At 36.0% G+C, this 16,699-nt stretch overlaps 1 protein-coding gene across 1 annotated transcript in view; it reads right to left on the reverse strand.

The window, feature by feature from the left end:
* Positions 1-16,699, reverse strand: part of LOC140232159 (autocrine proliferation repressor protein A-like) — a 190,564-nt gene that overhangs the window by 151,427 nt on the left and 22,438 nt on the right. The window contains exon 2 of the mRNA XM_072312303.1: positions 563-677. Coding sequence (XP_072168404.1) covers positions 563-677 — 115 coding nt within the window. The remainder of the gene's footprint in view (positions 1-562; positions 678-16,699) is intronic.

Genomic DNA, 16,699 nt, shown 5'->3' on the forward strand with positions numbered 1-16,699 from the left:
TGAGAATATATACACTGTATATATATATACGTGTGAGATGCCTTAGACAACAGCGCAAAATGTTTCGTTTATATATGATTTCAATGAAGATGTTAAGAAAATTTTGTAAATCTACTGAGTAATGATAGTAAGCTGCATGCATGAAATGAATATGCACAAATGTCGGCATATTGACGAAGTCCATTAATTGTTAGCTGACTAATTATTCATGCTCTTTTTAACGCAGCCAAGAGCATAGAAGATCTGATAGAGGTCCTTTGTTGAAAGTGAAATCGAACACCGTCAAACTAGTTTAAGAACTCTCTTAAATATTATAAGCACTGCGGCGGCTTCTATCGATAAAAAAGTCGATCGTTCATATCTTGATATGGAATTTACTAGTGTGTTTTTGCTGATCATGTTGTTTCACTAAGATGAATGTTGCAAGATCAGAGTAGCAGCCATTACATTAAGCTCTTTTCTGCAACATGACTAAACGTGCAAAATGTAATTTCATATCTAAAAATGTCGTCGCGGAAAACACAGGAACACAGGTTGAATACAGAAAAAAAAAACAATTTACCCGTCGTGGTTGGATCCACCAGTCACCCATACTGCCGCCTTGTCCGGGTATGTGAGATTGTCGGGAATGGTTATTGTCAAGTAATGCCACCAAATGGCAGAATCGGAGTCGTTGTCTTCTCAAAATATGGGTTGAAAGAGCATATGAATAAAAAAGATGTAGAAGCATAAAGAATAGACAAGAAAACAAATTATGCAAATATATCAAGAAATCAGCTTACGAAACTAATGCTTCAGAAATATTGATGGTGTGCTTCCAGCAGACAAGAATGAACAACATAGTTCTTTAAAAAGAATTGAAACCGGAAGAGAGAAGAAGAGACGAGAAGAGTTTAGAAATTGTGAAAGAACAGGATAGGAAAGAATATCAAATCCTTAATTCATACTTATTTATCTTGACAGTTTACAGTTCATAGGGAGTTTTTAACTCATCATCCATATACTACCTAACTCGTGCTGGCAGCACGCCCAGGGAATGACAGAGGAAGTACAAACAGGCATCCTAAAAAAAGGTACGATATTGCTTGATTTACTAGTGAAAGTGAAGACACCAGGAATTATGGCACTATTGTATCAGCTTTGGGCTTTCGAAAAATGCGGTAGAATGATTCACGCAGAATTTTCGAGTGAAACACACCCTCTCCGTCTCATCAAAGAGTCATTTACTTGACACCACAGAGTCAAAATTGCACACCCCAGAGAGATTTTGCCCCCCCCCCCCCCGTGAAATTATACTTGTTTACACATACACATATTTTGACCTGCATGAAATAAAAAAAAAAGTGTACAAAATATACGGCACATACCTGTATATATATAGCCTCAATCCAAGTTGCGGTTCAATCAAAAGCTACTGCACATTGTGTACATTATGTAAGTCTGCAAATGTCCTACATCAATGTGTTGTCTTAGCTGACCTTATTTAGCGTCGAAACATCACCAACTAACGCCATAACTTATTTTTTGTGCTCTGAATAACTTTTTCATGCTTTTTCATTTTGTTTCGTGCTAATAGAATAAGATAATAATATTTTTTCCGGGATGCATCACTGACGTCGGCCAATTTTTGCAAGCCCGGATGTCACATTTTATGGAAGCCTAAGGCCCATACGTCGTTACCATGGTTTTCGAGATGTTTCACATAATCATGATAATTTAGCATGAGATATGTCATTACAAATTTTTGGTTTTGGGGTATGAAAAATAGACACTTTCCATAAAAAACACACATACAATTACTTACTTGCATTGCTCCGATATCAAAATATGCAGCCTCCTTCCCAAAGGGTTATTGGTGCATGCATAGGTTTAATGGAGATGTTTCACTTTGCCTCGGGTTCCCCTACAAGCTTTATCCACCAAAGGCTAGTTTTCCTAACATCATCAGAACACTTTTGTATGGTTACATATGCATTCCATCTCAGTTGAATATGTAATTTTTTGATGAGTCACAAAAATTCAGAAAATAAAGATTATCTAACAAAAGAAGAATGCACTGCGTGCATTGCACAGTCCGGAAAGATATCCCCCCCCCCCCATCCTCGTAAAGTTATACTCATTAACATATACACATACTTTGAGCTGTATGAAATGTAAAGAAAAAAAAAGTGGACAAAAAAAAATATCCGACAAACTACCTATAGTCTCAATCCAAAGTTATGGTTCAGTAAAAAAGCAGCTGCACATCGTGCACATAAAATTATGTAAGTCTGCAAATGTCTTGGATCAATATATAGTCTTGACTGACTTTATTCAGCAAAGCAATATCACCAACTAACGTCATAATCTATTTCTCTGTGCTCTGCATAACTTTCTCATGCTATCAACTCTTTGTTACGTACCAATAGAACAATAGGCATCACTGAGTGTAAGTCTCATTCAGGTGTGATTTTACGATGATCTCTCGTTGTGGCTAAGAGATCATTTCACCGCGCTGAGATGCATGCCATCTCGGATGTATGTATATTTTTTAATGATTGTCGAGAATTCCGAAAATAATGGTTGCCCGACAAAAGAAAGAAGAAATCGAAACACCCGACATGCTTAAATCTAGTGTTTGCTTTTTGTGTTGCTTTTTTTTGGGGGGGGGGGTTACCAAGAAAGTCGCAATTGTGATTCGGAAACAAGTGTTTAGATTAAGCATCACAACGGTTCCCACAAGAAGAAGCTAGAATCGGAGAGGTTATTTTTTAGTAGTTGACTGTCTGTTTGAACATGAAAAAAAAAGGAGTGAAACAAACCTTACGAACCAACTACCTAGTATAGCACTAAGGTTCAGGAGTAGTGGGTAGAGTGTCTCGACCTATTCCCACCCCCACCCACGTCCAGGGCCCTATTACCTAAAGAGTTGTGCGTAACTACAGACAGTCCTGCGTAACTTGCTAAGTCGCACTTATTAGCCTATGCCCCTGTCACGCTTTGCCGGATAAGGCAAAATTATGAGAAACGAAAGTTGATTTTTGGCAACCGTTGATATCCTTTGAAATGCGTTTCATGTCCTTTTTATCCTTTGGATGGACATTTATCTTCCGATGATTTCCGTCAGAGCAGCCAGAAAACTTTGTTATATTTTGTTTTTGTTTGTTTGTTTGTTTTTTGTTGTTGTTTTTTTTTTTGCCAGAAACGGATAGCGCGATTTTACCCTTGTCCGATAATTGTACGTTTTCTCCTGTATCTGTAAAGTACTCTGTCGTTTTCCACACATTTTCATCCGCTAGGCCTTCTGTAGAGTCCGTTGCTCCAAGGGATGGAACGGATGGAACGCCTACCTACAGCACATCAAACGCATGTGCACGCTTCTCTGCATTAAATATACGTCTCGTGCGTCACCCGTTTATTCCTCGTGCGTTTTTGTGTTTTTTTTTTTCTGTGGGCATGCCGTTTATATTCGTTTCTCACGCCTTTGCGCACATCCCACTGTCCTGTACACTATCTCCCCAGGTGCGTTGTTTGTTTGTTATATTCGTTCCCGTTTCTCGTTCCCGTGTATGTGCCCAAAAAGAAATTTTACACTTTGTGCATCGGATTAACTATATGAACACGTCTGGTGAGAATGAGAAGGTCGTTAAGTTGCCACTAAAACCATAGTGTTCGAGACAGCGTAACTTAGCAAAATATCGCCCGTTTCTTGTATGGTGGGCTTAACCGACAAAGTGTGACATCCGGGTACTACTGTGACCCACAGAGCGCGGAGATTCGCGCTGGAGTAAAAACAAACGCAGTAGATTTATGGAGAGTGTAATTTTTCACCGCGGAGTTGTATGTATATTTGATGTGTGCTGCAACGGCCCAGCCATGCCAACCATAAATATACTTGCATATTCTCGTTTTCCATGATCGCAATAATTGAGGTATCTCACTGAGTGCTTACGAACGTAGAGAATTTGGGATTTTGCCAGGGTTCGTAAATGGTTGCAAAAGGTTCGTCAAAGGTTTCAAGAAATTCACAAATAGTTTTGTTCTTTTTTTTTTTTGTCGCAACGGTTTTTCTTGTCGCAAATAAATTTTGAACATGTTCATAATTTCTTTGCGAATTCATTTTCCTCAAACAGTTTTCAAGCGTTTGCAAAACAGTTGTAAGTCTTTGCAAACGATTGCAAGACGGTCTCACTAAGGTTCTTTCTACTTCGCCAATGCTACCGACACGTGACCATATATTTACTGTATAAAATCGACCTACTGAGGCCCTTAAAGTCGCCATGCCAAAAAAACAAGCTACTACCAAGAAGGAGCTTTTCATATTGACAGAAGTCTGTTCTCTGCAGCAAACACTCTCTGACCGAGTGTCACTTTCTTTTCTTCGTCCTTTCTCTTCATTTTCTTTCTCTTAATTTACACGTTAGTTGTAGCAGCAGCAGCAAGGCAAAGTCGTTATTCAAGGGCACCAGCACATTAGGTCTCTTCCTGGCAGAAATTCATTTAGATGTTCTGGAAACCCATTTCGAAAATATTCTGCGATTGCGGTCAGAAAAAAATCGGAATGCTTGGGAAGTTTTGCTCACAATATTTATAGATTTGACTTCATGAATTCCCCTTGTACTTTTTTAGGAGTTAGAAAAAGTTTCCAAGCATTCACAAATAGTGGTAGAGGATTGGAAAATAATTGCTAGTCTTTGCAAAAACTGTCGCTAACATTTGCTTGCTTAATGGCGAAGTTCTTTGTTGTTCTGACTACACTGTATGTATGACGGAAATTAAACATTCCCGTCATCTTTTTAGTCTGGGTGCCAAAGCTTGTGGGTTTTACCTTTTTGTGTGTCTTTTGATGGTTTTAACCTATTTCATGGATGTAAATCCCATTCTGGATCATGCAATTCTTGCATCCTTGAGGGTTTTGAGATATTTAAACCCGCCGCCAAAATGGCCGCCAAAAAAGAAAATTCCTATGTATTTTCATCTGAATTGTGAAAAATAGAGGACAATTGGTGGTTTTACCCAATTTTGAGGATGCTGAATCGAATCAGCGTGATACAACTCTTGCATCCTTGAGGATTTTGAGATTTTCTTAAAGGCGCCAAAACGGAAATTCCTATGTATTCTATGTATTATTTGTAGTACTGTATTTCAATTTAGTATTTTGCTGTATTAATAATGCGCTTAGAAACGTCAGTATTTAGCACTCTATATGTGTTATTTATTATTACATTCCACATACTAAGAATCCTGCTATAAGGAATAATTAAATTGATTCCTAAATCCAATAAAGATAAGAGATTATTGGGTAATTGGCGACCAATCACCTTAATAAATGTGGATGCAAAGATACTTTCTAAATGTCTAGCGAAACGTATGTCCAAAATCATTGGTAATTTGATAAATCCTCAGCAAACAGCATTTATTAAAGGCAGATATATAGGTGAAGGTATAAGACTGATTTCAGACTTAATGTTTTATGCAGATGCCAACAATGTATCTGGAATTGTGTTAGCATTAGATCTTACCAAAGCATTTGATTCACTCAGTCATAGGTATTTACTACAGTGTTTAGAATGTCTTAATTTTGGTCCGTCAATGATACAATGGGTGAGAACATTGCATGCAGGTATAAATAGCTGTGTATTGATAAATGGCTTTACCACTGGTTATTTTGAAATTGGAAGGGGTGTTCGCCAAGGCGACCCCCTTGCCCCCCTTTTATTCATATTAGGGCTCGAGATATATTTAATGAGATTGTTAAATAATCCAAAAATCATTGGAATGGAGATGCTCGGAAAACAGATTAAATATACAGCTTACGCTGATGATATAACATGTTTTTGTAAGGATACAGAATCATTATCAGTATTATTAGAAAGCTTTCAAGAATTTTCTGATATATCAGGCCTTTGCCTCAACCGAAGCAAATCAGAAGGAATGTGGATAGGAAATGATAGACTATCGAAAGAAAAGCCACAGGTGATAAAGTGGTCAGACAATGGTCTTAGAATTCTTGGAATTTGGTTTCCATATGACAAAAAAGAAGCAATCCGAAGAAACTTTGAAGATCGATTGGGTGAGATTAAGAGAACATTTTCTATATGGAAAAATCGTAATTTAACGTTAATTGGTAAAATTCAAATTTTGAAAACATTTATTATGTCTAAGATAATTTATTTGATGTCAAACATTGAAATTCCTCAAGATTTTGTGAAAGAAGTAGAGAAGTTAATGTTTTCCTTTTTATAGAATGGCCCAGATAAGATTTCAAGGTCAACTATGTATGCACAATATGCTGAGGGTGGTCTCAAATTCCCCAATTTACAATGTATGATTGATACGCAGTTAATTAAGTGGGTTAAAAGATATTATGGAAATCGTAAACATCAATGGGTGCTATTGGGAGATTATTTCTTAAAAAGGCTTGGTGGAATTCTAGTGTTCCAAAGTAATTATTCCCTTGAAACTATTGATAAGAGGGGTATCCCTCCTTTTTATGAGAATATTCTACGAATATGGTTAAAGACAAACATACATGAGGATTTTATTTGTGATGAAAATAGCCAAGCAGACATCCTACAACAACCAGTATGGAATAACCAGAATATTTTGATTGATAAGCACGCAATATTCTGCAGACCGTTTTTTGAAGCAGGTTTATGTTATATATATCAAATATTTAGTATTGATGGACGGCTCATTGATTTTGAATTTTGGTTAAGGCAAGGAGTGCCAAGCAAATATAATATGATGTATATGGCAATTGTATACTCTGTTAAAAAAATACTCGAAATGTTCCTTCAATACACTCCTATTGGAGATGTTTTGGAAAGAAGAAGTGGCGCAAAAACAAAAGGATCTTATTATCTCACAGTTACAAGATGTGAAATCAAAACCAATATATGAGGAATTTTTAAAAGAGATTAAATCAAGACCTGTTTGCGAAACAGTTTTTGCTGGCAAGTATGGAATTCAACCAGAAGATTGGACACAAATATATATGTTGCCATTTACATGTACAATTGAAGTAAAATTGAGAGAATTTCAGTTCAAGTTGTCGCATAATATACTTTACACAAATGAAAGATTGTTTAAGATGAAAATATCAGAATCAGAGTTGTGTACGCTTTGTAAGTCATGTGCTGAGACCCCTGTACATTTGTTTTTTGATTGTAAAGCTGCCAAAGAATTACTTCAAAAATTTGTGGATGAAATTGGTACGATCTTTCATGTCAAATTAGAGGATTGTACAAGAATTAGAGTAATGTTTGGATTCATCAAAGACTGGAAAGGGCCCCACAGGAATTTATTGAATCACTTAATATTGTTATACAAAAGGTACATATATATTCAGAGATGCAAAGATACAGGTGTGAAATTTCATGGATTGACAGCATTTATTGTTAACATCCGACATATAGAATCCAACATTGCAAAACGAACAAACAAACTAAATTTTCATTATAAGAAATGGTCCCCTGTAGAACATATTTTTTAGGTCATTGTAGAAGAACATACAGTCGACTCTCGCTATAAAGAATATCCATATGGCAGAACCCCGACGTGATGGGGTAGTTTTTTTGGGGGGCCCAGGGTTTGAAAATTTTCCTATTCAGAGGTATTTGTGCCCTGGATATGGCAAGATTTCAAAAGTGACAAGATCACGATGGTTTCGCTGGGCCCAAGGAGTTTATTGTAACGAAAGCTGACTGTATCTTTAGGATATTGTTCAATTGTTGAAGAGTTTGATACCCATCTTTTGTTGTTGTTGTTGTTGGTAATTTGTTAAACAAAACATGATTTGTAATATGATTTTGTATGTTATGTTGTATAATGAAGAGGAAATAAATAAATTTGTAAAAAAAAAAAAAAAAAAAAAAATCCTGCTATAGGATTGGTCAAAAATGTAGTTTTGCCCATCACATCACCTGAAAATAAAAGTTCCTTACACTCTATGATGATAGTCATTTTGTTTCGCTGATCTCTTAGTCCACACAGTCCTAACGCGTGATATAACTTACAATTTTGAGCACGCGCGAAATAAAAGTGCGTTGCACTGTGTCATTTGACCTGGGTCAAGTGATAGACCACAGTGCAGCGCACTTTTATTTCGGTGCCACGCGCGGGGCGCGGAGCAAATTCGTTGTTTTGTCATCGACGCGCATACGTCTAAAATAAACTATGTAGCCTAAGCCCTAAACGGTTTCAGATGTGGAATAATTGAGCGAATTTGTAAAATCAGCCAAATTGGTATACAAAATGGCTGCCTCGATGTTAATGTGCACCAGAGTATCCCAATGATGCATGCCTCATGAGATACTTTCTCAAAAGGTTGTTATTGACATTTTTTTCTAGAAGAAGTGAAAGTCTCACACTTGCGAACACAGAGATATAATATGACTATTGATGTATTATGCTAGCAACACATAAAAAGATGGAAACCAATATGGTTCCAAAGGTTTGATCTATTTCTTACGCTATGGTAGCTACTAAAATTGTTTGACACGTGATTACCTTTTTTTAACTTAAGAAATTAATTACTGATGACTGAGTTACATTTTTTTCTTACGTTCTGATTCAAAAATGTTTAACAATGATTGTTAGCAGGAACACAGCTGTTTAGATGTGGAATATTCCGTGGAGTGGAAATTTAAATGAATATAATTATTTGTGCTCCCTAGAAACTACACCCAGCACAAAAAAAAAGAACGTAAACGCTCTTTCAAGTTTAGATTTCTCATAGAATATTTGGTTGAAAGCTAATGTATTTTATACCATATTGAAGGTAATATAATTGGCTATCAACCTAGTAGGTCGACAAAAAGAGAAATTTTACGCATGAGCGAACACCATTCTTTTTCTCTTGCAGGGTACAAAAGTAAAAATTGCAAAACTGAACAAGTTGCCATTCATGAGTATGTGCTCTTCCATACAACAATCAGATCAAACAACAAATTTAATACAAAAAGAAACGTGAATTAAGTTGCAAAAATAAACCTTTAATCTCTATGATATCTTTAAAGCCCAAAAGATCAATGAAGGCTAAAAATAATGGAGGAAAATAAAGCATCTTATGTCACATCTAAATTCAAATGAAATAGGAAAAGTAATAATTAACAAAAATGATACAAATTTGAGCTTTTTTTCAAATTAGGAAATTGTGAATAATGCTTGGTTCTTGAAATTGTTACATGGATTCTTAAATCATTCGATTAATCGAAATAGTCTAGTGGGATTTGGGGAAAATATGAATGTCAGAGGCATTTTTGACTAAAAGTTGGGAACCGGTCTATTTTGTATAATTCAAGTACGCTGAATCCAAAAATTCCGGTTCCCAAGCGAAATTTTGAGTCTATGAGCATCTAATTTGCATAAACAAAATGGCCGCCACTCCGTTGCTTTTTAAGGTGTTTCGATGACCTAATTTTCATAAAATCTCCATAGAAATGCGGATATAGTAATAATTTCAGAAATCAAGGTGCAGAGGCAATAGCTAGGTCATCAATTGTTCATAACATTCACTTATATATGCAAATTAAGAAGTGAAATATGCAAATTAGGAGTTGCTGATACAGCAATGCATTATCGCATATGTACATGTAAAGTACCTTAAACTTGTTCACTTCTGTTTTTAAACATTTTAACGGGTTATCGAGCAAACAAAAAGTCCATGGTGTCATCAGAGTCCAATCAAAATTAAGTCCTGCAATCAATCAATTCAAAAGAATTTAATAACACTTACGCAAATATCTAGGCCTATGCAAATTGGTATACAAGAGGATACAAAACTGGCAGGTTTCTAGATTCTACAACGCATTGCCGCAATATATGAATCTGAATCATGATTCTGATGATAGTTATCATTGTATCAAAACGGGTTCATGATTCCTAGTGAGACAAAGAGATGCAAGTACCAACTTCAAGTATTAAAATAAAACACGCATCTCATTCGCATAATCAATTATGCAAATATTTTCAATTTTCTCAACATATTTTCCCAAAAAACAAAGTTTTGCTATCAAAATGTACCTTGGCGTATAGTGAAAAAAAAGATAAGCTATTGGTCGACCAAAGTTTATATGGTGTCATCAGAGTCCGAGGAAAATCAAGTACTGGAATTAACCAATTCAGAAAAATAATGAATAATATATTATTACAATTAAGTATGCAAATTGGTATGCAAGTGGCTATACCATACGACGGGCTTCGAGATTCTACAACATATTGCCGCGATATATGAATCTGAATCATTATAGTTATCATATCAAGACCAAAGTTGATAAAGTTTGTGATAAAGACATACAAGAAAAAACAGCAATAGAAACACCCTAATAATCTAATAATGAATTATGCAAATAGTTGGCTATTTCTACGAATATTTTCCCTAAAACAAAGTCTTGCTATCAAAATGTACCTTGGCGTACTGAAAAACAGCTAAGTTATCGGGCAAATAAGGTGCACATTTATAGTGTCGCCAGAGTCCGAGGGTATATCAGGTACTGGAATCAATCAATAAAGAAGAACTGAATAACACTTACGGATATATGGTTGCAAATTGGTATACAAGAGGCTGTAGACCAGGCAGATTTCGAAATTCTACAACGCACTGCCGCAATATATGAACATGTTTCACAGCAGTTATTACATTAAGACCTGTTCATGATTCCTGGTGTGATTAAGAGATACAAAATTAACTGTAACTACTAAACAACACACCTCTATTATCTCACTTGCATAACAAATTATGCAAATATTTACCTATTTTCTACGCATATTTTACACCAAAACAAGGTCTTGCTATCAAAGTGTATCATGGCGTCATGAAATTAGGATAACTTATCAGGCAATCACATCACTATACATTGCTCTATAGATTAGTACAAGGTTACCTTATCTTTCCCTGCATGTACTTTGTCGTTTTCATTGGATAAATTGGTGTATAATTATTTCCAATCTGCAGTTGAATGTAAAATCAAGTGGCAACTTTCATAAATCTCGTCTACGAACATGATTTATGTCTTTTTTCCTATCTATCTTTAAACATGGAACATATTATGCAGGCTGAAGAAAAAAAAAAGAAAGAAAAAAATGTAAGAATAATCCTGGTATCTCGGAAACAGAAACGAAGGATGACTTTGTAATTCTTTAGTCATCACCACCATTATATTTTGGCTGTCGAAGAAACATAATCTGAATCGAAAAGTCTATTTCTCAATCGAGCTAAATTAATCTTCATTCATGCAAGGTTTGCATCATCACATTGTTGCTGACATGCACACATTGCTGTACATCTTAGGCCTGATTTGTGACATTTGCATCGAAACGTTCTGCAATGCCTTTCGCATGCACATGAAATCATCTCAAGGCAACTTTGCAGGATCGGAGCTAGATACATCAGTACAGGCTGTAGACCAGATAAAAACGTTCCCACCCATTGTCTACTGCTGAAGAAAGATCAGGTCTGATACAGTGAGCAGGTTTTTCTTCTTTTTTTTTTAATACAGAAGTATTGTCGTAAAATGGGCGGAACATATTTTGTGCCAAATGAGCTTGTGTGATGCATCTTTTGAATCGAATATAAGTTTATTCTTATAAAGACGACTGATAAGAACCATGTTCTTGGAATCCTTTAGTTTTCTTCTCGTACAAGCAGCATCCTTGATGATTGCGAGTCCTTGATCACTTGCTTTACTAAGAGTGTTACTGTCAGTATCAGTCTGGCAGAAAAGGCACAACTCTAGTATCTACGGAAGAAGGCCTCTTTAAGGTAGCTATCGGATCGATGTTATTTCTCAAGGGAACAAAAGTAACTTCGTGTTCGCAAGGTGGTGGAAAACCCAGGTCCTCCATAAAAAGATCCATATCCTAATTCTTGGGCAGAAATTCAAGTGACAACATGAATATTCAAAAGCTATTCTTGATAAAACATATAATGAGAGGCAAAACGGCGACCATTTACGTCTTACACGAAGTGGAATCTTCTGTATGTAACATGGTTCCTTATGAGTATTCAATATTCAGTAGTTCATACAAACCACAGGCCCTTAAAGCTAGAGACCTATTTGCTAAGAATGTCATTTCTTTGATCTGAATCAGACCTGGTGAGATCTATCATAAATGTGTCTTCTAGACTAACATGATGCATGGACTTAGGCTTGATATCTAAAATTATACTGAGCAACAGAAAATAACATAAATCAATGGAAGAATATTGATAAGTAAGGTGTCACTTCTCGCTGGTTAAGATGCATAACAGTATACATTTTCGAGGAATGGGACTGGAAAATTTACCCATTTAGCAAAAGTCAGACAGACAAGGGAGCGTGGCGTCGTCAATTAAAATTGAATTGAAATGCATCAGTACCTGGTAGTTATCACTGGCGGCATGTTATCCACGTGTATTGAAAACAAAAACAATAAGGACCAGGAAGGTGTGAACTCCTTATTTCGCAGATTGCACTGGCCGAGGCAATTTCAGAGTTCAAACTGTCTTGGAAGTTGACTAAGTTACATTCTTATAACAGATGTAGAAGGATCAAATCTAGATAGATGTGTGCCACACGTCTTTTTTCCCCATTTTTTCTCTCTCGCTGCTTTTCTAACATCGTTATCATAAAAAAAAGTTTATCATAATAAGGCGCAGTCAGACTGGCAAAAGATCGTAAAGTTTAAGATCGCGAAGTCTTCGCGATCTTTTGTTGTCCGGTCACACCGGCAAGAGATCGAGAAGTTTGGCGGGGATGGCTTTATAAAATGAAATATTCCTAGTCGTAGTGGGAAGTATCGCGGAAAGTTAGCAGTCACACGCACTTGTAAAACTTCAAGATCTTAAAGATTGCGATCTTAAACTTTTCGATTTTTTTTTTTGCCAATTTGACCGCATCTTTTCAGATCTTTGAGATCGCGATCTTAAACTTCTTGATCTTTTGCCAGTGTGTGATCGCTGCTATTCTACAAGCCTTACTTCCCAATGGATCCTTTTCCAGTCTTAAAAAGAAAAATAATAATTTCATCTGACGGACTTACAACATAATTTTGTTTATTCATTGGGGCATCAATAATGTTTGTTATGAAATTAAAGGTGTTTTCTTCGACGTGCAGGAAAAAAAAAATGCCTCAAGAGAGAATAGAATAAAACCACCTATCCCATTTCAACCTACAGACGAATGTTTGCTCTGGCTCACTGGGAAAATAGAATTTCCGTGCTGATGCTACAGATTTGCATATTGGAACAATACAATAAGGTATGTTACATATGAACAAAATGGCATTGATCGATGACATTTTCCACCCCCCCCCCCTTCCATGAAAAGTTGAGCCATGATTCGCGTAGAGAGAGTTATCATCAATTCGTTTTGCGATTATGGATGTACTAGAAAATATTTTTCATGGAAATAACAATTTTATGGCAATATTGCAGCAATTTTGTATGTATTATGCAAATTAGGTATTAAAATTCATTCGCTTGAAGAAGACCAGTTTTTCCCCTAGCACAATCAATTTTGGTTAAGAATTGGGTTCTTAACTTGAATTCTAAAAAAGAGGATTTGAAAAAAAAAATCCCACTGGGGTGTATAGACTATCGAATGAACTAATACACTAGTATACAATACTTATTTGCATGATTATAAATAAAACATACTATTTACCACCTGAGAAACGTTTATCCCTCAAATTGCTAATTCCATTCTATGTACAAAGATTTCAAATCACTTTTTCCAGCTCGTTTGCAAATAATTTCTAGAAAATGCGTGTCTGAAACTGACAATTTTTGTGGCTGGGCAGCCATTTTGTTTATGCAAATTAGATGGTCAAGATCAGTGAATTTCGCTTGGGAACCGGATTTTCGGATTCAGCATACTCAAATTAGGTAAAAGAGACCGGTTCCCAACTTTTACTCAAAAATGCCTCTAACACCTTTTTAGAGAGCCCTTTTTCAGAAATCCCTCTAGACTAAAATGAATAGAGAAATTCTGCTCATTAATTCATCTTTATGTTTAGTATTCCCTATGTCATTTGAAGTTTGACTTGACAGAAAATTTATATTTTTTCCCTTTAGTTTCTCACTTTGTTTTTCTTAGAGGTTATAAAGAGAAAAAGATGACAAAAACTTATTTTTCCTATTCCATTCATGTCTCTCATTGTGTTAAACTGGTCTTTTGTTGTCAATGTTATCGCAAGGGCATTTGCAAATGAAAGGAAACATATCAATTTTGGCAATTTATTTATTTCTATTTATTTACTTATTTATTCAATTTTGTGCCTTGGAAGACAAAACCGAATGTGCTCACTCATGCGTAAAATTTTCTTTTTAATTAACCTATTAGCTTAATAGCCAAGTGAATGACCTTTAATATGGTATATAATACATTGATTTTCATAAAAAAATTTCAATGGAAAATATGACCTCGAAAAGTGTTTACTTTCTTCTTTTTTTGTTTTTTTGCTAAGTGTATATAAAGAATGAGAAAGATCAGTACTTGACAAAGTTTATTCTCATGTTAAAATTGCTAAACAAGTGGATTTCACTGAACTGGCTAACCACCAAAATCAGTCTCCTTTGCGGTTCATTTTGTGACGATCAAGGTCCTACATCCCCAGTACTATCAATTACTCCTCGTCCCTCCCTAAACGCTTAAGTCTTACACAGATGATATTCATGATGCTCGCGAGCATTGAGCAGATAGCTGCATATAGGGTTTTGTAGCGCATTCTGGCCCTTGCCACAATATCGGATTTTTCTGTTTTCACACGTAAAGTTCCTCCTTGGGCACAAAAGGCCACCCTGTTTGCTTATAATTATCCTGAATGTCAGTAGAAACTTTACTATTGCTCAGGCACCATTAAAATATTTAGGTGATCCGAGTATCCTCTCAGATCACCTTCTGTTTCTGTAGGCCCTACGGATTCTTTCTTCTTATTATTTCTCCTCGAATTTTGTGCAGAGGTTCACTTGAAAAGTTCTTCGACTATCAATTTCAAACTTATACCATATATGTATCGTGTCTCAGAGACGACAGATCTAATATAATCATGATCAGTCGACCGTGACGTCACTGTGACGTCATTATATGAAATCACATTCTCATTCATATCTCATTAATGGAATGGAATTTCTCAATAACATGGACGTCTCATATAGCTCACGTTAAGCGCTTTCCACTCATATTCTCAAATTTTATCTCTATACTATAAACGCACGCGTACGGGCGCGTTGAAATATTTACATGCTTTAATCGAGCTCAGAATTATTTTGCACAAATATCAGGTCATTTGAAGCATTTTTCAAAAAATTGAAAAAATGACGGACGCGTACGCGCGCGCGCATATACGCATGCGCAGCTCGTATGCAATAGAAATTTCGCAATTTTTCACATGGATCGGGTGTCTAAAATCTGAAGGAATGATTCTACCAAGTTTCAAGGCAATCCGACACAATATGCTGTCATACGGGTTCGTCAAATTTGAAATTCCGCGCGCACTTCAATGGCGATATATAGTGTAACTATGCAAAAAAAAAAACGTCAATTCTAAATCCGATTTTACTCGTCAGGATGGACGGTGGCCCCCCATTTTCGTTACATATTCTGAAAGCTGATGAGTTGTGCATGTCATTTAATGGGTTGGCGATGCTGGAAAAATGAAGAAAAGATATCAAATTTCTCAATGAAATAAAAAAGGCAAATTTTCAAAATGACGTCATCAAATTTTAATTTCACTCGAGCGTATCTCACTTATCTTTATCGGATTTTCACCCAGATTTCAGTATGTTGTAGTTTATTAAATGCTCTTTCATTGATGTATATCAAAATGTTGATTGGATGACGAAATCACCTCGTAAAACTGGGTTGAAAGTAACTTGTCAAATTTAACCAGTTTACGTGTTATCTATATGGGAGTGCAGTTTTTCTGGAAATGAAAATTGACATGACTAACTTTTTCGAGTACTAGCTCACTTATCCTTCGGTGAATTTCTCCCAGATTTTAATATGTTGTAGCTGAGGCTTTGGGCTATCGCAAATTTGCCCTCCGTTTTTTCATACGACCTCAGATTCACGTCGAGAAACTTGGTTGAAATTGGCACTTGGCTTCGATGTAGCGTCATTTTGCTTAATACACAGAGCCTATGGGGGATGAAATAGCTCACTGGATAGCGCATCCGACTTTTAATCTAAAGGTCCCGGGTTCGAGGCTTACCCCTGCCAATTCTTTTGCTTTTTTAAAAACACGTTTTTCTTCTTTTTCTTTACATGGTCTTATTCTCCCTTCTTAACTTTATCTTTTTCTGATTTTTTATGCTTCTCCTTCAAATTTCTATACAATACCTTAACTTTTCCCTTTACTATTCTTTCTTTCTTCCACTTTCAGTGCAATAGATCAAGAACAACAAGTCCTATCAACCGAATATTTTGCACATGTTTAGTTCATGTCACGAACATCATTTCATAAAATAACAACTACTTCCTCCGACACCATCTTGGGTAAGTAAATTGGGGTCAAAGGTCAAAAGTTTTTAATCCTGTATCTCCGTGAATACACGTCTCATCTTTCCCACATTTTGCACACGATAGGACCAGATTGCAAGAATCATTTCACAAAATAACAACTTTCTGCTCAGATGCCATCTTGGCTGTGTTAAAGGTAATATAAAGTTTTGGTATTACCTCAAAAGTTTCCCTGAATTTCCTTGTCTTAGTTTGTGTTTCAGGTTAAAGTACCTTTC

This window comes from Diadema setosum, chromosome 8 (assembly GCF_964275005.1).
Source record: "Diadema setosum chromosome 8, eeDiaSeto1, whole genome shotgun sequence".
Classification (NCBI taxonomy): domain Eukaryota; kingdom Metazoa; phylum Echinodermata; class Echinoidea; order Diadematoida; family Diadematidae; genus Diadema; species Diadema setosum.